This window comes from Alligator sinensis, unplaced genomic scaffold (genome assembly GCF_000455745.1).
Source record: "Alligator sinensis unplaced genomic scaffold, ASM45574v1 scaffold1779_1, whole genome shotgun sequence".
NCBI classification, from domain to species: domain Eukaryota; kingdom Metazoa; phylum Chordata; order Crocodylia; family Alligatoridae; genus Alligator; species Alligator sinensis.
Window position 1 is genome coordinate 251,731 of NW_005843117.1, and position 18,122 is coordinate 269,852.

The following is an 18,122-nucleotide window of genomic DNA, read 5'->3' on the forward strand; positions in this document are numbered from 1 at the left end:
AAATTTAAAAAAAAAAAAAAAGCAGTGCTTTAGTTGGTCCCAGAGGCCTAGTTTCTCAGATGAATTTCATGCAGAAGTCCTTGCTTATACTTGACTAAATTAGTCTAAGGCCTGAAGGTCACAGAGTGGAGTTGACACTAGTGAACTATTGAAAACTACTGAACAAGTAATGCATCCCCACCCCCACCCCCACAATGTTCTCTTTCTCTTCAGCCACTGATAATATGAAGGTTGGTTTGCTGGAAAGACACTCCTAGTATGATTAAACAATCGGCTATAAGTAGTTCTCAGTGTGTGTGGAAACTGTTCCACCCAGTGAATGCCTCCTAATTGGTTTTGTCTGTGGATCATTACTTCTCATTTCTTTCTCCCAGAATGTTGCTGCATTGATATTTCTCTAGGCAGGATCACTTTGCCTTACTATGGCCTTTACAACTTTGATATTTGCTAGCTTGTTTCCATTGCATCTTCATGATACCAACTCTTGTTTCTGTCACTACCGTTTTCTGCTTTTCAGTGGGTTACTAGTTTCTAGACAATTAATTTGATGTTACTTATCCTTTTTTGTGGTTGCTCTTGTTTTGATAAATAAAGTTGTAAACAGCTATCAAGTTTCACTTAGCTTGGATTTTTAGTTTGTTTGCAATTTACAGCAGGCCCGATTCTTATTTAGAATAATGCTGATTTACACCGCTCTGATAGTGTAAGGGGAACTTTAAACATAGCTACATGCATAGAGTTGCCCAAGAACAGGAAACTTCAAAGCAAAACCCTGGAGGTAATTGTTTTGGGACAACTGTGTGCAGATAAGCAACTGTCCTGGGAACAAACTACTCTGCCACAGAAATAAATTACCATTTAATTCAACTGGGATATTCTTCCTGTGGCAGAGTAGTTTGTATTGGTATCAAGGTTCGCCCAAGCCGAAGAGCCCCGTGTGTTAGCATGGTTAAGGTATACCTGTTCCTATAGCCAGTGGCAAACATGGGAGTGACGTACGTGGTCCAGCTAACTGCAGTTGAGGTGGATTGGGAGTATTTTTCAATATGAATCCATACTGGGACTCAAACTCCACCTTTTGGAACAAAATGCATTAGTTGCTCTGTAATCAACTCTGCATTATCATGTAGTCAGAATGGTGAGAAATTCAAAAGAGGGGGAAGCATTTTGTCCAGGTTCATGTGTCTGTAGTTTCAGTATTTACACCTGTTGTGTGGAAGCAGGGAATGTAGGGACTTTGGATACAGCATCCTAGATAGGTGACAATACATCTTCCTGCCTTGTTTCCGCACAGTGGCAGTGGTGCCTGACCCCCCCACCATGCTGCTCTGCCGGACTCTGGCACGGGACTTTTGACTAACTGGCCAGGATTAGCCTACAGAGTCTGGGACTGTCCTGGGCAAATTGGGACGTATGGTCACCGTAGCCAAGAGCAACCTCCTGCAAATTTCATCTCTGCACCAAGTTCATTTGAAAGGAACACCTGGGAGGTCGTTCCCTACAGTTATTTCTCAGCTCTGGAACTACCTCCCTTTTGTAGTCCATCAGATTCCTAGTGCAGGTGTCTTCTTGTAGTGGTGTAAGACCTTTGTTTGGGCAGGCCTGTAGCAGGTGGGGTTAAATTTGGGGTATTGTCTGAGTTTTTTCTATTGCATATTATATTATTTTAATAATGTTTTCTATCTTTATAATTTATTGAGATGTATTGCAAGTCATCCTGAGCCTCTTGGGGAGGGTGGCATATAAATCCAATAAATAAGTCAAACATGTAAATGAGAAGTATAATATATCTTCTCTCACTTAATAGTGTGCCACATTTGACTTAAGTACTAAAGAATGTAAAACTGGTTTTCAACCTGTGATCTGTGGACCCTTGTGGGGTCCACAGACTATGTCTAAGGGGTCTGTGAAAGATGACTGTGATCAATCAAAAGTATGTGAATACCCACACTTAAAATCCAAAGGAATCTTCATCTCCACTCGAAATTTTTTAGGGGTCCACAAATGAAAGAAGATGGAAAACCACTGATGTAAACAATGAAGATTCAGATGTAAGGAATATAAACCTAATGTTATACAAGAAATCAAATTTGACACCCTACTAAGGAAGAATTAACTCTGGATTCTTTTTTGTTTACATTCATCTTTGTATACTATATGGTAGTTTAATACAGATGAAACCTTGTCATATAATTACATCACTGCATATCTGGAGGCAAATCAAAAAAAGTTTACAAAGGGATGAGAGACTGATAAAGAAGCTGTGAGTACTGCTAATGGAGGGATATTAGTGTTTAACCTATGCTTTATCTCAGTATGTTGGATTTCTCACCAGGTCTACTCCTTGGTAGTCTCTGTGCATCCTGGAGCATTATCGTATTTTCTTTGCTTGTTCAAAGAAATTTTCTTCTCTCCAGTCTGAATTGCCTCTTTGCAGCACTTAGTTGCAGTTGCAAGTCTCAGCAGTTATTCTATTCGTAGTTAGCACACTGTCACCATGTTTTAAATTTGTCGTGATTAATTTTAGTCCTGCTTTTCACATGTCGATATTATTCAAATTGCCAAAGTACAGATTACCTTCAGTTTATTTTGGTTCAATATTATTTTCTTGGCTTTTGTTTTTGGATTGTGGGGGGAGGTCTTTGTTGTTGTTTTTATTCTGGTTTCTTGTACTTTGTAATGTCCCAGTTTTTAAATGTCTTATTCTGTCATTTTTGCTTGGAAATGATAAGGATGCTTCACATGGATGTAACCACAATAAATTGTAGTGTTCAGCTGAACAAAGTGTTGCATGCAGTATCTTTGAGATACAGTAGTATATACTACTATAGGATACAGAGTTGCCATGGTAATACATGTTTTAATGTTTGCTGGATAGCAATGAATAGCCATGGCAAGCCTAACTGCAAGCAGTCCACATGGCAGCAATGCAGTAGATGGGTATCTCCCTCACTTAACTCTGCTGCATGGGACTACTCAAGTTACTTTGCAGCCATACCCAACATACAAAATCCAGACAAGAACAGAGCAGCTTGAACTAACGTACAGTGTCCTTGTATATGAATGTTACTTTGTTTATTTGTATCCAAAGGACCCCTGATTTTTGTTAACTGGAATGAAAGTGAGTTGGTAGCAAACCATTTATTAAATAATGGCACTTTTTTAAATTTCAGAATTCAACAGTAATGGCCAGAGCTGAAAATTTTAAGCAAGTTGAGTATCTCCTTATTCATGGAACAGCAGATGGTGAGTTGCAGTTAATTAGACATTTTAGTATTACAGACAGGTTTGCAATTCTACTACTGACAAAACAAAACCATGAAGGGGCAAGGCTGTTACATTTGCGTCAATAAAATAATGTGGCTTTCTACAACTAATTTGTCTTCTAGTAAGCAGGGGAGTCTTGGATCTTAAACAATCCTGTTTGTGTTCTTCTCATTGCTATGTTTTTCCCCAGAGTGGTGCAAAAGCAGTTTCTGCTTTTACCTTTCCTTTCCCTTTTTTTTTCTCATTTCCAGATAACGTTCATTTTCAGCAAGCAGCACAGATCTCCAAAGCTCTTGTTGATGCTGAGGTGGATTTCCAGGCAATGGTATGGCTCAGTGCTTATAACAAATGTTGTCAGGGTTACAGTCTCCCTTCATATCTGCCTGGGAGAGCTGTTGTTCTTACTTCTATCATCACAGAAAATGTGTGTGTGTTATAGAGAGACATCAGTAGCAACTTACCCATTAAGCTTGTGTTGATTTGTACTTAAACAAAGACTAAAATGCCATGTTTTGCCTCTGGCGACTGAAGCTGGCCCCCAGAAATGGCACACTGTTTCTGTAGCAGACAGCTGAGGTCACCATATACTTTTTTTTTAGTAACAGACTCGATAATTTGTGCATAAAAAAAATATTTTCAAATGCAACTTTTTTAAATGTTCACTGACTTTTCCTTCCTTTTCTTTCTCTATCTAAATGAGAACCCAGTGTGTGCATGTGAAACTCCAATTTTCACTTAGACTCTGATAACATCTCATTCTTAAGCCTGTAGTGAAAATTTGATTTTGTGGACATTAGAGTCTTTTTTTTTCGTTTGGGATAACCTAGCTGAGCAACACCAAGATTAGGTGACAGCTCTTCACATTCACCAACTACTTCCTTCTGCTGATACTGCATATGGCAGCCTCAGGTTCTCGCTCTCTTATTCTGTCCTAGCAGTTGGTAAATGATGTTTAAGGAGACAGGTGGAAGGAGAATTGAAGCCCACGCTGTTGTTGTCAGTTACAGAAGTATCTTCTCGTTCACTTCTCGTTCACAGACACACAGTGGAGGCTTGACAGGTTGAACAGAATTTGAGGGGAAAATCCAGTTCTGAAGTCTTCCAGGAAAGGAAGAAGGGTTTTTGTGAGGCTGTTGGAGTCATCTAGGCTCCACAGAGAGGTTTTACAAAAAGCAATGCTATCAAAATTGATACTAAAACTTGGGAAGTGTCCCCTTTAACTCAGAGTTAAAGCTGATAGGCTTCATGGCTGATCGACAACCCACCCAGAGCAAGGAAACAGGCAGTGAAATATCTTCATTCCCTCTTCCTTACACTCCTTAAGTCCCTTAGTAACCCAGACTGCCCCCATCATGTCCCCAGCCTCATTCTGAACCACCCCTGGTCAGCCTTAAACCATAATAATGTTTACTGGTTGCATATTTTGAATTGTTATTTATATTAAGTATTTCTATAGAATCTATCAATTACACTTCTTTACTATGGAGCAAGCTAAAATATTATTTGTATTTTCTTTTCCACAGTGGTATACGGACAAAGACCATGGCATTGATGGTCAGGCACACAAACACATCTACACCCATATGAGCTATTTCATAAAGCAGTGTTTCTCATTGTCTTAGCACCATCGTGACATTTCACATTATATCAGGATTGATCAAGTTGTTAATAGCAATTTGTCCAGCTGATTCTCCTTCCATAAACTTGCACTGAGCCACTATAACTTTATGAACGTCTGAATGAGGAAATTAAAGGTTTGTTAAATCCTTGTAGCCTGTCTACACACAATGAAATGTTAATTTTATGACAACCTCTGTTGCCAAGCAACCATTGCATTTTTTTTTTTATTGAAATGTGTTTAAATCAGGTTTTTATCTGCACCAAAATGTTTACATGTCCTTTGCCAATTTTTTTTTTAAGTGTGGTACTTGAATTGATACCTTGTCATACTTACCGCTTTCAGTCTGAGATGGAAAGATGCATGGTCCCTTTCACTGATTGGTGATACTGATTTTGACCATGGATATGTTTTTAAATAGAGTAACTAACTGAATAGGGTCTGGGAAGCTCAGAAGACTAAGGAATACATTTTCTGAAATCTGATTGCTTTTACAAAGAACCTGGATTAAATTTTCAATAAAACCTTTTTGCAGAAATTATCTTATGTTTGACCATCTCTGCTAAAACCATTCATAGGGATGTAGTAATGTTGGTATTCCATTCATTGCAGAGAATCCTGTTGGGTTTTTTTTCCAGACCAATCCATTCTATGAGTTGATATGACATAAATACTGTAATACAGATACATGTATGTGTGTGACTATGCTCAAATATCTTGTGAGACTTTAACCAAAATTATGGAAATTAACTTTTAGCAAAGGTATTGAGTAATACCCGCCAGAACACGGGGACTGAATTTTGCTAACACCTAAAGGCAAGCGATACTATCGAATTTACTAGTTACTTAATAAAACAGAGCCTTGTTGACTTTAATAGAATCTGCTTTAGTAAAATCTGAGCAAGGATCTGTGGTCCTTTCATTAATTAAGGACTAAGCTAGCTGCTCTTGTTCTGCAGTAAATGACACATACGTAGGTAGTTACTGTACAACTATTGGGCAGTAAAACCCTTGTGTCCTTTACCAATTATAAATTATTAGATTGTTTTTGGCCTTGGTTTCCTCCCTTTAGGACAGCTATATCTCCTGCGGTGTCACAGAGCACGTGATATACTGCCAGTACTTAAAAAGAAATTTGAGAATGCAGGCTGACCATCTAGCAATCATTGTGAGCAAATATGAATATGCCATTTATTAATTTTCTGTAACCGAGCTGTAAATTTATCTCAGATTTATTAGTAGAGGTTCACTTGGGAATCTCCACATTGCTAAAAACCACTTTAGCTCTAAACTGTTTGTTTCCTTAATTTCCCAGAGTGCTTTTTTTTTGTAAACATAAGTACAAAAGGAAGCATTTCTTTTAAAGGCAGCACAGCAACATTTGGGGTACCAAAGACTGTCCTATATGATATGCATAGTCATCTTCCTATCTATCTAAAATAACAAAAAAAAATCATGTTTAGTTATATAATATTCTAGTGAAATATTACCTCCTTTTATAACAGCATTAGCCTTTAGTAGTATATCATGTTGTACATTGGTTCTGTACTATATTTAGCACATTGACAACTAACACACTCTCATTATGGACCTACTGTGTCCATAGAGAGTTTTTTGTGACAGTGTGAATGCAGAAGTAGCAGTGTAGTCAGATGATAAATGTTTGCCTGCTTTAACTTTCTTCTTGTACATGTCCATGAATGAAGACAAAAGATCAAATTCTGGATAAAACAAAATAAGGATAAAACTTTCACAAACACTTTGAAAATTGTATAAGCAACTCAGCCTTGTCTCAAAATACCCATTCTGTGAAACACGGAGAAGGTTGCATGCATTATAGTGCTGGCTTTAGGTTCAAGTTTTTGTTCAAGATTAAATTTTCCTAACATACCATTGAGAACTTTGGTAAAATGTGCTATAGAAACACAAAGTATCTATTTTATTTTTTTCCTAAGAGGTGCATAATACCAACCAAGCTACCAATAATACAGCATTAGAAAATAGACTTTTTTTTACTACCCCCTCTGCTACCCTCAAAACCTTGACTTAACACAAATGAGAATAAGATAAGTAAGAACATAAGAACTGCCATACTGGTCCATCTAGTCCAGTATCCTGTCTTTGACAATGGCAGGAATGGATGTTTTAGAGCAGTGGCCAACATTTTTGGCAGATGTGCCACAAATTAGCCCCACATCCTTCCCAATTGCCACTCCAATCCCCTTACCCTCCCAGATTTGCTGCTCTGCTTTCTGCTCCTGGTCCTGTACTCCCTGCCCAATTTGTTACTTTGCTTTCTGCTTCTTTCCATACCTGCCACTGTGCTGCCTGTCCCTCCTCCATCTGCTGCGTGCCACATGCAAAGACTGCCCATGCCACTTGTGGCAAACCTGCTTTACAGGGCAAGCATTAAACCAGGTATATCTAGGTGATCTATACCTTCCCTGGCATCCACCCTTACTGGTTTTGAGATGCCAGAGGATACTAAGACAGTCAACCTATAGAAGTGATAGCAGAATCCAGGATTTTTCGTCCTTAATGGATGGATCAGTGCAGTAAGTATTTTTTTTAAGTGACAAGTAATAAGTCAACTGTGGAACTCTATCATGTATAGAACAAATTTCTCTCACATAATAAATATTAGAGCTCCATTAGGAATCTCTTGGTATTTCTTGATCAATGATATCAAAAGAAGTTTGTCTTTTTAAAAAGGAAACTTTAGCAACTTATATTGTGGTTTACATTCCTTTCATAGGAACAACATGCAGTATCCTCCACATTTGGCCTTAACTATTTTAGTATTTGATGAAAAAGTTCTATGAGCTCTAGATATGCCGTTCTATTTTGTTTTCTTTTATCTGTGAAGCAGAACAAAGCATTATGTTAATTATCTTAAATTGTACTTGCTTTATCTGACAAGTTACTAATAGGAGTTAGCTGAAAACGTATTTGAAGTGTAAAGCTGCAGTATTAATGGTATAAAAAAGTTCTTATATTTTTATATCCTGTAGGCATATATTGCTCTGCATTCTCCTCCTGTACTATATACTTAGTGCCAGTCTGTTGCAAAGAACTCAGAAAGACCACAACAAGCCAGAATGGTAAGACAGGCGAGCATGGAGATGCAGCATGGGGAGTGGGTTTCATCTTAGAGCAGAGTGAATCCCGAGGTGTGGCTTAGCTAAAGTGGAGGCACCAGAAATGATTTGGATGCTACATGGAACTCACGCCAAGCATCACTCTGGATAAGGCATTCCACCTGCCCCTATGGAGCAAGGTCAGAGCCTCCAGACTCCAAGCCTGCTATCACCAATAGGTTTAGCATTAGCATCACTGCCTGAGCCAGTCTTGGCAATGTTATAAAAAGGAAGAATTCAACCTACTGAATAAAGGAAAGTACTTACTAAGAGCTGCAGACCTAATTATGTGTCTAATTTTATCTGCAGTCAGTCACTGTACACTGGGTCTTTGCCAGCAGAGACTGGAGCACCACAGAAGCAGCCTACAGTAAAGCTTGGCCAGTGACCATAATACAAATAAGCTGTGTGCGTGAGAGTACATACAACAGAATCTGAACAGAATGCAGTGCTAAGCTGGTTTTCAAGTCTGTAGTATTCACTAAACAGCATGGAAGGGGAGGATGGAAAGAGCAGTTGCTCCACAGGACTACAGTGCTCCTTCCTGTACCTCAGTGAGGCACATAGCAGAGACTAGGAGCAGACTAAGTTTGTTAAATACCCTACTGTATGTATCCAGCAGAGGACATGGGAATTAATATATATCAGGCCTATCTGTGGCATAGATTATCTCACTGAAGAGCAAGTCAGGGGAGTGGGAACAAGACTGATTGTGAAGAACAACCTGATTCCCGGTTTGCTTCTGGGACAAAACAATTATGAAGCCCTGACACCTCCCCCACCAGGATAAAAAACAAGTTTAACACTTAGACGCAAACTAATCCCAACGAGGAACACAAAGCACAGCAAATGACTTGACCTAGCCAGCACACCCAGAGTGTCGATATTGTCATGGAATTCTACCTGGACATAGAGGTCCTCCTGCACAGAACAGCTGGCAGAATCGGGACATAAACTTGTCAAATTATTCATTACAAATGTTCACTAACCTCAAATCTTCAGACTTTGAGAACAAGTGAAACATTTCCAACTATCTACCTGATGTACTCTTTCAAACATATAACTCAAAGCCGACACTGTTCTGTAGGATGTGAATACACATGCTACAGACACTTGATCCATGTCTTGTAAAAATGAAAAATGAAGATTAGTTAGGATAAATATTTATTTCCACATAACATCTCTTATTTGTGAAAAACACAATAGTCTATTCACATGTTCACATTACTTAAACTTTTATAATAAATTACATCCATGAAATTTGGTAATTTTGACCAGGAATACGAAATTAGAAGTAAATATATAACACTACATTTGCATTATATTGTGTGTGGTTTCAAAATGTTGAGATTAACATTGAAGTAGCTTTAAAATCCACACAAGAACAGAATGACTGTAAAAAAATATTCAAATACTGAACAGAAGTACAGAATGCCATTGAATACACTGATTTCTTAATATCCTAAGAATTGGTCATGTGAAACTTCAAATACATTTTGATCATCTGTAACAGAAAGTCAGCAACATATTAAAACACCAGCAGGCTGCTTCCAGGGACAAACTGGTATTATACTTCTATTCTAATTTTAAAACAATTGGAATGTTACAATGTATCAAGTACACAAAACCAAAGCATTTATACCTTAATGCATCTGTATTTATTCATAAATTTATAAATACAAACAATAGTTTTAGTAAATGTAGATCCTTCTTTGCATCCATTAAATATAATTTCCATAAAAATGACCTTTAAAGGGCTTTAATAATACTCAGTAGAGCTTAAAACAGTGAGCCTATTTATTTGCAACAGAATGCAGTTACAGTCTTTTCTGCAGTGGCTGAATTAGTAAAAACAGAGTTAAAGGAATGTTTTAATGTGTTGACCACATTGGCTATGAAAAAATCATTCCTGTCAGCTCCATGAAGAGATTATTAGTATAATGGAAAAACTAAGAAATCTTAAAGCCCTGTAAATTAATTACTGCAGAGACTGCAAGACTGTTGCCTCATTCCTAGGACTTAGAATTCCTTAATCATTTTAAAATTTGCTTTAAAAAAATAAAAAAGTAAAAATAGTGACTTCTGAATAATGCTTTGAAAGCCTGATCTTGCAGTCCTTGTTTACACAGAAATTTGGCTTGAGTAAGAATCGGGTCCATAACAAAATCTGTTTGGTATGTACTGGAAAGACTTACTTGTAATGGCTTTAAGCCATGTCTTAATTTGCAATGTTGAGCTTTATTTTTAATCAACATGCATTTAATGGAAGAGTGAAAACTGCCTGTAACAAAAATAACAGGAGGACACCTCTAAGTCTCTAATACATTATTCATCTCTAGAGTAGAGAAATACATGATTGCTAGTAGAAGAATAAATATGCAATTTAATGTGTAATTTTGTGGGTGGTATATTAGGTTGTAAACTAGAAATAACTGATCACCATTGGAAGGGTCAAAAACTGCATATTTCTGGTAAAGCTTTATATCTACAAAACTCCCACTAATATAAAATAATGGGTTCATTAACATTATACTGCAGGTTTGACCTACCACAGCAACATTTAATACAGTACATTATTGGATATTGTAATCACAGCTTGCATTTTTAGCAAATACTGTATGAATATTTCACATCAACGGATGTGATTTTTCAAACAAGGTGCAAGAACATATATATAGGATATGACTTTGTGGTTCCACTTATGTAAAAAATTGAATATTAAATATTCAGTATTAAATCAAGGAAAACTGCACAAATATAGGATGTGATCCTGCAATCCTCATTCACATGAGTAATCCTTGATTTCACTGGGACAACTCCCATGGGTGAGGAATATCCTAATTCATGGTTGCAGGGTCAGGCCAATCATTATTTTAAAAATATCTTTACAATTGGTTCTTACTTGTTAATTTGGGTCTCCTTAAATCATTAGAGCTAAGTTGTAAAAATAAAAAAAGAATTGAGTCTCTGTTTCAAGTTAGTCTTGAATGAAATTATGATATTCAGGATTTGCACACAGGTAAAGTAGTAAAATACAGTACAAGCCTACTAGCAATTAAATAAAATTTGCAAGAAACTTTGCTTACTAAATTGATGGCATGAAATCCATACTGATTAAATGGCCAATACCCAGCAAGTAAAGTGAAGATTTTTGCAATGGCTACAGTAGATTTTTTTTACACAGATATTTGACTGTGTAGACATTTAGACAACCGTGAAATGAAACAAATATTGCACTACTCACATTACCTGTGCTAGTCTGGGATGAAAGACAAAATTTACAATGCATGGTCAAATCAGTTATATTAATGATTGTGGCACTCCTTTCATTCATTTTGTAAAAATAAATTGAAGAACAAGTCATAGACAAGTCTCCCGGTCAACACCTTTCCCTGAGTCAGCTTTCTTCTCTCTTCTGATTTCAGCACTAAAAGGAAAATACAGAGTACCTATTAAAATAGTGCTATTATGCTTGCTAGTGTTTTAGCTGAAAAAAAACAGCACTGATTCTGTTTGTATTTACTTTTCATGCTGTATGGCACAAAGTGGGAAGCAAGAGTGAAAATTGCTGTGTTGAATGACACAGAAGACATCACCAGCATTTTAGTAAATAAGAGAATAAACTGAAAATGCACAGACATACACATCAGCAAGCATGCAAGCAAAGATTGATCCAAGTTTGTTGGCAAATAGAACTGTTAATGTTTATTTAAAACAATGATAATGGTGCAGTTTTGAGACAATACCAGCATTTTGTAAAATGGCACAAACAAGAAGTCACAGTAATTCTTTGCTACAAAGGGCAGTCTCCTTCATCAATCTACATTTATGAGAAATCCTACCTGATGAGAAGGTGTGCTGTGGAAGCCAATTTATAATTATTCCATGCATAGGGACCTACTGAAATTGCGAGTTCATGAAATTAATGAAATCCAGCATTGCCTGCAAAAGCAGCCAATGCCTGTGTGGGCCACCTCAGTCAATCAAAGGTGTTGGGGGCAGGCCACCATTTTCTACTTGTGAAATAGCTGCCAAACTCCACATTCTGCCTGAAAAATTGGGGGCAGCTCCCTCAAATTTGATAGGTCCCTATCCATGCATACCCCTCAGTCTTCCTTTCTTCAAGAAAAAACCCAGTTTCAAGACTTTTTTTTTTTTTTTTATTTCATTTCAAGTCTCTGATTAAGCATATACTTGAAAAGATTTTAAACGGTATATCCCAGCCATGCACAAGTTGGATTTTGGCAAAACAGTAACAAGAACAACCTTTCACAGCTTGGACTCAAATTCTGGCATTATTTTACTAGAAAATAGAGATGATTTGCCTTGAGAAAGCAGTATACAATATTTGGAAGCTTATATTCTTCTCTCTGCCGAGAGTCCTGTTTTTATGAACACTTGCACCAAAAAAAGTCACATTATATACAAAGAGAATTGCTGTGGACCTTAGTTGCATTAGCAAAAACTTGAAGCTGTTTCCGAAGTGCAGGTGATTCAAATACACCTTCAACCTGGCCTGGCAACCAACTTCATGGAATATTTCTGAAATACCAACCTGCAAAGTATATGTAATGTACTGAGCTCCATGGGAACAATCCCCTAACAGAATGAAACAGGCTAAGTTTAAAAATACAAAAAGGTGAGACTAATTTTTCAAAGGAACCTCCAAAATTGTTTCTCTAAAATTTGAGGGCATAACCATTTGCCCACAATTGCATAGATTTCCTTATACAAACAGCTCTTTAAGGATAAAGTTAATGAATTCCTGACAGTATATATCCCTATAGCTATGGCAGCTACAAGGAGTGCTTCTGGAAACATCGAGAGGGTACTGATTTCAGCTAGGAATTGGTCACCCCGTCTAGAATAGGGCGTTACCTGCCTGCCTCATTACCTCACAGTAATGTCTACATGGGGAAATAAGTGCATGATAAGTGAGGGTATGCATGTATACCGACTACCTGCTTTTCACTAACTTCTATGTGAATGCTTAGGGCTAACTCCTGTTTCACCCACTAGGCATTTAAAGCATAGCTGCTGGCAAGGTCCTAGTATACACTAGCAGAATCAGGGAGGCATCCTACATTATCCGTATAAGTAAATATTTCTCCAGTACTTCCAGTGGATCACAAGTATACAGGCTTTCACCCCTTCAGATGACTATTTTGCCCATGCATTTCAGTGGACAACACTTAAGGTGGAGTTATATGTTACACTTTGCCCATACAAAATTGTGGAATGTTAAACGGTATTAAATGTTGGAATGTGCTGTGAGCAGTCGCGTGTTAAGAGTTAATATTGGTGCTTGCCTGCATAGCTCTGTCTTTCCACTAGAGGGCTGGCGAGCAGGGGCATGGCCAGGAGCTAGGGTACCTGGGCTCAACCCCTGCTCTAGTTTGGGGGCAGAGGGGAGCTGAGAGTGGTGCATCCTGGGTTGTTGGAGGACTGCAAATTGCTTGTTTTAGCTCTGGAGCAGGCTGAAGTTACCCTAAAACAAGCTAAGTAGCAGAGACCAGCATTAACCCTTGCCTGAAGCGACGTAACTTTCAGATGCTCAGAGGTCACTTACTTAGCACAAGTCAGCGAGCTTTAATGTGCAGGCACTCACATTTTAAGAGCCCTTAGTTAAATACCCAGCAAGTAAAGTGAAGATTTTTGCAATGGCCACAGTAGATTTTTTTCACAGATATTTGACTGTGCAGATGTTTAGACAACCGTGAAATGAAACAGATATTACACTACTTATGTTACCTGTGCTAGTCTGGGATGAAAGACAAAATTTACAACGCATGGTCAAATCAGTTATATTAATGATTGTGGCACTCCTTTCATTCATTTTGTAAAAATAAATTGAAATGGCCAAGAACAACATCCCCCAGGTCATAATTGCAGCCTGTGTGCTGCACAATATCAGGGACTCTTTTCAATCATTTTGTAAAAATAAATCTGGTTTTCAACCTTTTTTCATTTGCAGACCCCCTAAAAAATTTTGAATGGAGGTGCAGACCCCTTTGAATTTTAAGTGTGGGCATTCACATACTTTTTATTGATCATAGTCATCTTTCATGGACCCCTTAGACATAGCCTGTAGACAGCTGGCCCCGTAGACAGAGCCGTTAAACAACCCCCCCCCCCCCCAGGGGTTTGCAGACCAGAGGTCGAAAACCACTGATATATGTGTAATATGTAACTTTACCCTTAGATGCCTCCAGAACTAGATCATCATGCCTGAGGTTTGTGGCTTCCCAATTGCTCCAACGGGAAATTTTATCTCATGTCAAGATTCTGCGTGCTCAGATTCCAACTTCCTATTGACTGCCTAAGGCATATGCATCTTATTGGGGGGAGGGGAGTTGTTTTTGGTTTTTTGTCCTGGCAGCTAGACATCTACATGGCAGCAAAATGATCCTCCTCCATAAGTGGCTAGAGCACTTGCTCAGGATTTATGTTTTATGTCCTCAGTCAATAGTAGAGGGCAGAAATAAGGAGCCCTCCTTTCCAAGACTGTCCCCCTCTCACTTAACCACACTCCCTCTGGCTTACCCTCCTTGTGGCCCTACCTATCTTTACCCCTTCAACAGGAGCAACAGAGGATGCCCTTGGTAATGCTTACCCCAAGGCCTCCCACCACCACCACCACAAAAAAGGGTGGGGCAGAACACACACTCTCAAGCTTCAGGCACAATTATACTGGTCACCTGGGGAGTTACTGCAGAATAGCCAGTATGTTGTCAATTCACACTTTAGCTGACTTGGCGTGTCTACACGTACATTTAGCCATGACTAGATTTACTGCGCAGTAAGCAATTTTGGCTAGGTGTCTATATAGAATCATAGAAGTAGGGTCGGAAGAGACCTTGTAGATCTTCAAGTCCGACCCCCTGCCTGGGCAGGAGAGAAACTGGGCTCAAGTGACCCCAGCCAGGTAGGCATCGAGCCGCTTCTTAAAGACCCCCAGAGTAGGAGCCAGCACCACTTCCCTTGGAAGTTGGTTCTAGATCCTAGCCGCCCTAACTGTGAAGTAGTTCTTACGGATGTCTAATCTACATGTGCAGGGACCTGGCAGAAAATCTGCTGCCAGGTCCCTTCAGCCTTGCCATGTGCCCCTGTGGCCACCGGAGGGAGCGTTGGGCTCCAGCCCCAGCTGCTGGCACCTGGCAGCCATCTCTAAAACCCAGCCCCGCTCTGTGCTCTCTGGGCAGCCAGTTTGTGTGCACAGAGGAACAGTGTGCCATGCACAGAAGAAGCACATGGCAGCTGTATTTGCGCCCCCTCTGCTTGCCTGCACTACAGCTGTCCCAACCCCTGGCTCTGGTAGTGAGGAACAGGGTCCTCTGATCCTGCTAGCCACTTGAGTTGCCCTGCTGGCCCACCGTGCCAACTGTTGCCTGGCCTATGGCCATTTCACCCCAGCCAGCTCCCCCACATGCAGCAACACCTGCCCACCTGCCGCATGCCCCCCCAGAGTCCCCACTGCTGTGCAGCTGCTGCCAGCCGCAATGCTGATGAGAGGCTCCAGGAGGCCACTGCCAGAGCTACCATCACCCTCCTGGGCCTCCAGCCCCACTGCTTCTGGGCCCGCCATGCCAGCCAGCACTGGTGGCAGCACCTGGGGCAGCAGAACTGGGATCATGAACAGTGGATCAATGGCTTTTGGATGACCCAGGCCACCTTCACAGACCTGCTTCACTAGCTCTGGCACTGCCTGGAGTGCCAGGATACTAGAATGTGCCTGGCACTCTCCACTGACATCCACCTGGCCCTGGCACTGCTCAAGCTGGCCACAACTGCCAGCCAGCAGTAGGTGGGGCAGTTGTTTTGCACAGGCAAGGCCATCACTGAGAAGGCTGTCCTGGAGGTGTGCGGTGCCATTCAAGATGTACTGGCAGACACTGTCTTCCATGTCTATGAGCCCCAAGAAGTAGTGGCAGGGTTACCCCAGTGTATTGGGGCCCTAGATGGTACCCACGTCCCAGTGACCTGCCTGCCCCATGGAGACCACCCCTATTATAGCTGCAGGGGATTCTACTCTGTGGTCCTGCAAGCCATTGTAGACCACTAAAGAATGTTCACATATCAGTGCCAGCTGAGCAGGCAGTACATATGACACCCACATGCTCCAAAACTCCAGATGGCCATGCTGATGGAGAGCAGACACTTCACACCAGAGTGGCAGACCTGCAGCTGGGCGCCATCGTCCCAACCGTGCTCACTGGAGACTCTGCCTACCCGCTCCTTCCCTAGCTGATGAGGTCCTACAGTGGCAACCTAGATCCCCAGCAGGCCCACTTTAATTGGTGCCTGAGCCAAACCCATGCCCTGGTCCACTGTGCCTTTGGCCACCTTAATTGGCTGCTGGCACTCCATCACTGCCTGCCTCGAAATGGCCAAGAACAACCTACCCCAGGTCATCGTTGCCTGTGTACTACACAATATCTGCAAGGCTTGGGGAGAGGTGTTCCGTGAGGCCTGGGCAGAAGAGGCATGGTGTGCAGAGGCAGCCTGGCAGTGGGAGCATGAGCTGCGGCAGCAGTGGCAGTGGCAGATCCCCCCTGGTGAGGCCCCAGGTGAGCCACACACCTGCCACTGAAGGGCAGGGCCTCAGATGTGGGAGGCTCTGGTGGACCACCTTCTGGTGCACCCCTTTTAGCCCTCCTGCTCCACCACCTACAGACCCCCTACTCCCTGCCCACCCCCAGCACTACACACATGCCAGGCCTCTTGATCCAAACAAGAAATCTTTATTCCTATCACAGTATACCCTCCCATCCTTCCCCACTTCCCACTCAACATAGAGCTCCCTCCCCTCTTCCTCTCTAACACACACAGCCCTACTCCCTCACCAATACACAGAGCCCCTTCACCACCCTCCCCACCCACTTACAATAAAAAACCCTCTTAGTTTCAAAACTATTTACAAGAGTCTAGGTTTTTGTGTCCCAGAATGGGGAACCGTGGGATAGGAGCACCTAGGGGGCAGAGCCTGGGGTCAGGCAGCCAGCACCCTGGCCTCAGGCTGTGCCCTTGTGGGTCCAGGGAACATGGCAGCCACAGCAACCATGGTGAGGGCCTGCTGGAGGGTGGCGGGGGGGTGCCCGGGGAGGGACGATGCCAGCCACAGCAACCATGGTGGGGGCCTGCTGGAGGGTGGCGGGTGGCTGCCAGGGGGCCTGTGGGGGACTGGTGGGGGGGCTGAGGGTTGGGCAGTGTCGGGCATGCACAAGACCGCCAGAACCAGGACGATGTCTGGGGTCTGGTGATCATCGTCCTTGGCCTCCACAGCCTGGCGCAGGATGTTATTTGGGGCCTTCAGGATCTGCAGGTGCTCCTGCTCCAGGGCCAAGAGCTTGGCCCAGTACTTGTTCTCCACCCAGTCCCATGCCTCCTGGGTGGTCTCCTGGGCAATGTCCTCCTGGCACCACCTCTCCTGGTGGGCCAGGTCCTCTGCCTGCCAGGCCTGTGCATCTGCCTTCCTTTCCACAACCACCTCCACCAGCTGGTGGAAGAGGAGGGTCCAGTCTTGGGTGCGCCTCTGGCACCTCCTGCACATCCAGAGGGCCCTGACGCTCCGTGGCGATATACCCAACCTGGCATCCCCACTGGGGCCCATGTCCAGATGCTGGGCCTGCAGAGCCAGAGGACAAAAGCCTTTTATGAGAGTTTCTAACATTTTAGAGATAAGATGCTCTGCACCAGGGGCTGTGCCTCAGATCAGGAGCCAGCCATGCATGGGTGCCCAGGGACCATGGTAAGTCAGATGGTCAGGCCTAGGCCCAGGTGGCCACCTGCCAAGCTCCTTATCCCTGCTTGCTCCCCTGGGGCTGGTGGCCCACTGGGTTTTGGGCACAGGCAGCCTGCCTTCCACACCCCCTTCCCAGGGCAGGACAGGCTGGGCTGCTGGCAGCACCTGCTGCTGTGGCTCCAGACCCCATTCCCCACCCCACCCTGCAGGCCACCCAGCCCACAGTGCCTGGGATTGGGTTGCATGAGGCTCCCAGACAACTGGGATGAAGAGCTGGCTACGCCACCACCCTCCCTGTAGGAGGTGCCTTGGGGCTGCCCTCCCCCCCCCCCATACTGCCCTGAGTATGCCCCTGCTG

General features: G+C 42.1%; 2 protein-coding genes across 2 annotated transcripts in view; one reads left to right on the top strand and one right to left on the bottom strand.

The window, feature by feature from the left end:
- The window catches only part of DPP4 (dipeptidyl peptidase 4), a 77,720-nt gene extending 71,569 nt beyond the window's left edge, over positions 1-6,151 (top strand). The window contains exons 25-27 of the mRNA XM_014526682.2: positions 3,174-3,246; positions 3,519-3,592; positions 4,791-6,151. Of these exons, the coding sequence (XP_014382168.1) occupies positions 3,174-3,246; positions 3,519-3,592; positions 4,791-4,889 (246 nt within the window). The 3' untranslated portion in view covers positions 4,890-6,151. The remainder of the gene's footprint in view (positions 1-3,173; positions 3,247-3,518; positions 3,593-4,790) is intronic.
- A 3,692-nt stretch (positions 6,152-9,843) lies between these two features.
- Positions 9,844-18,122, bottom strand: part of SLC4A10 (solute carrier family 4 member 10) — an 85,801-nt gene continuing 77,522 nt past the window's right edge. The window contains exon 19 of the mRNA XM_006037453.2: positions 9,844-11,449. Coding sequence (XP_006037515.1) covers positions 11,383-11,449 — 67 coding nt within the window. The 3' untranslated portion in view covers positions 9,844-11,382. The remainder of the gene's footprint in view (positions 11,450-18,122) is intronic.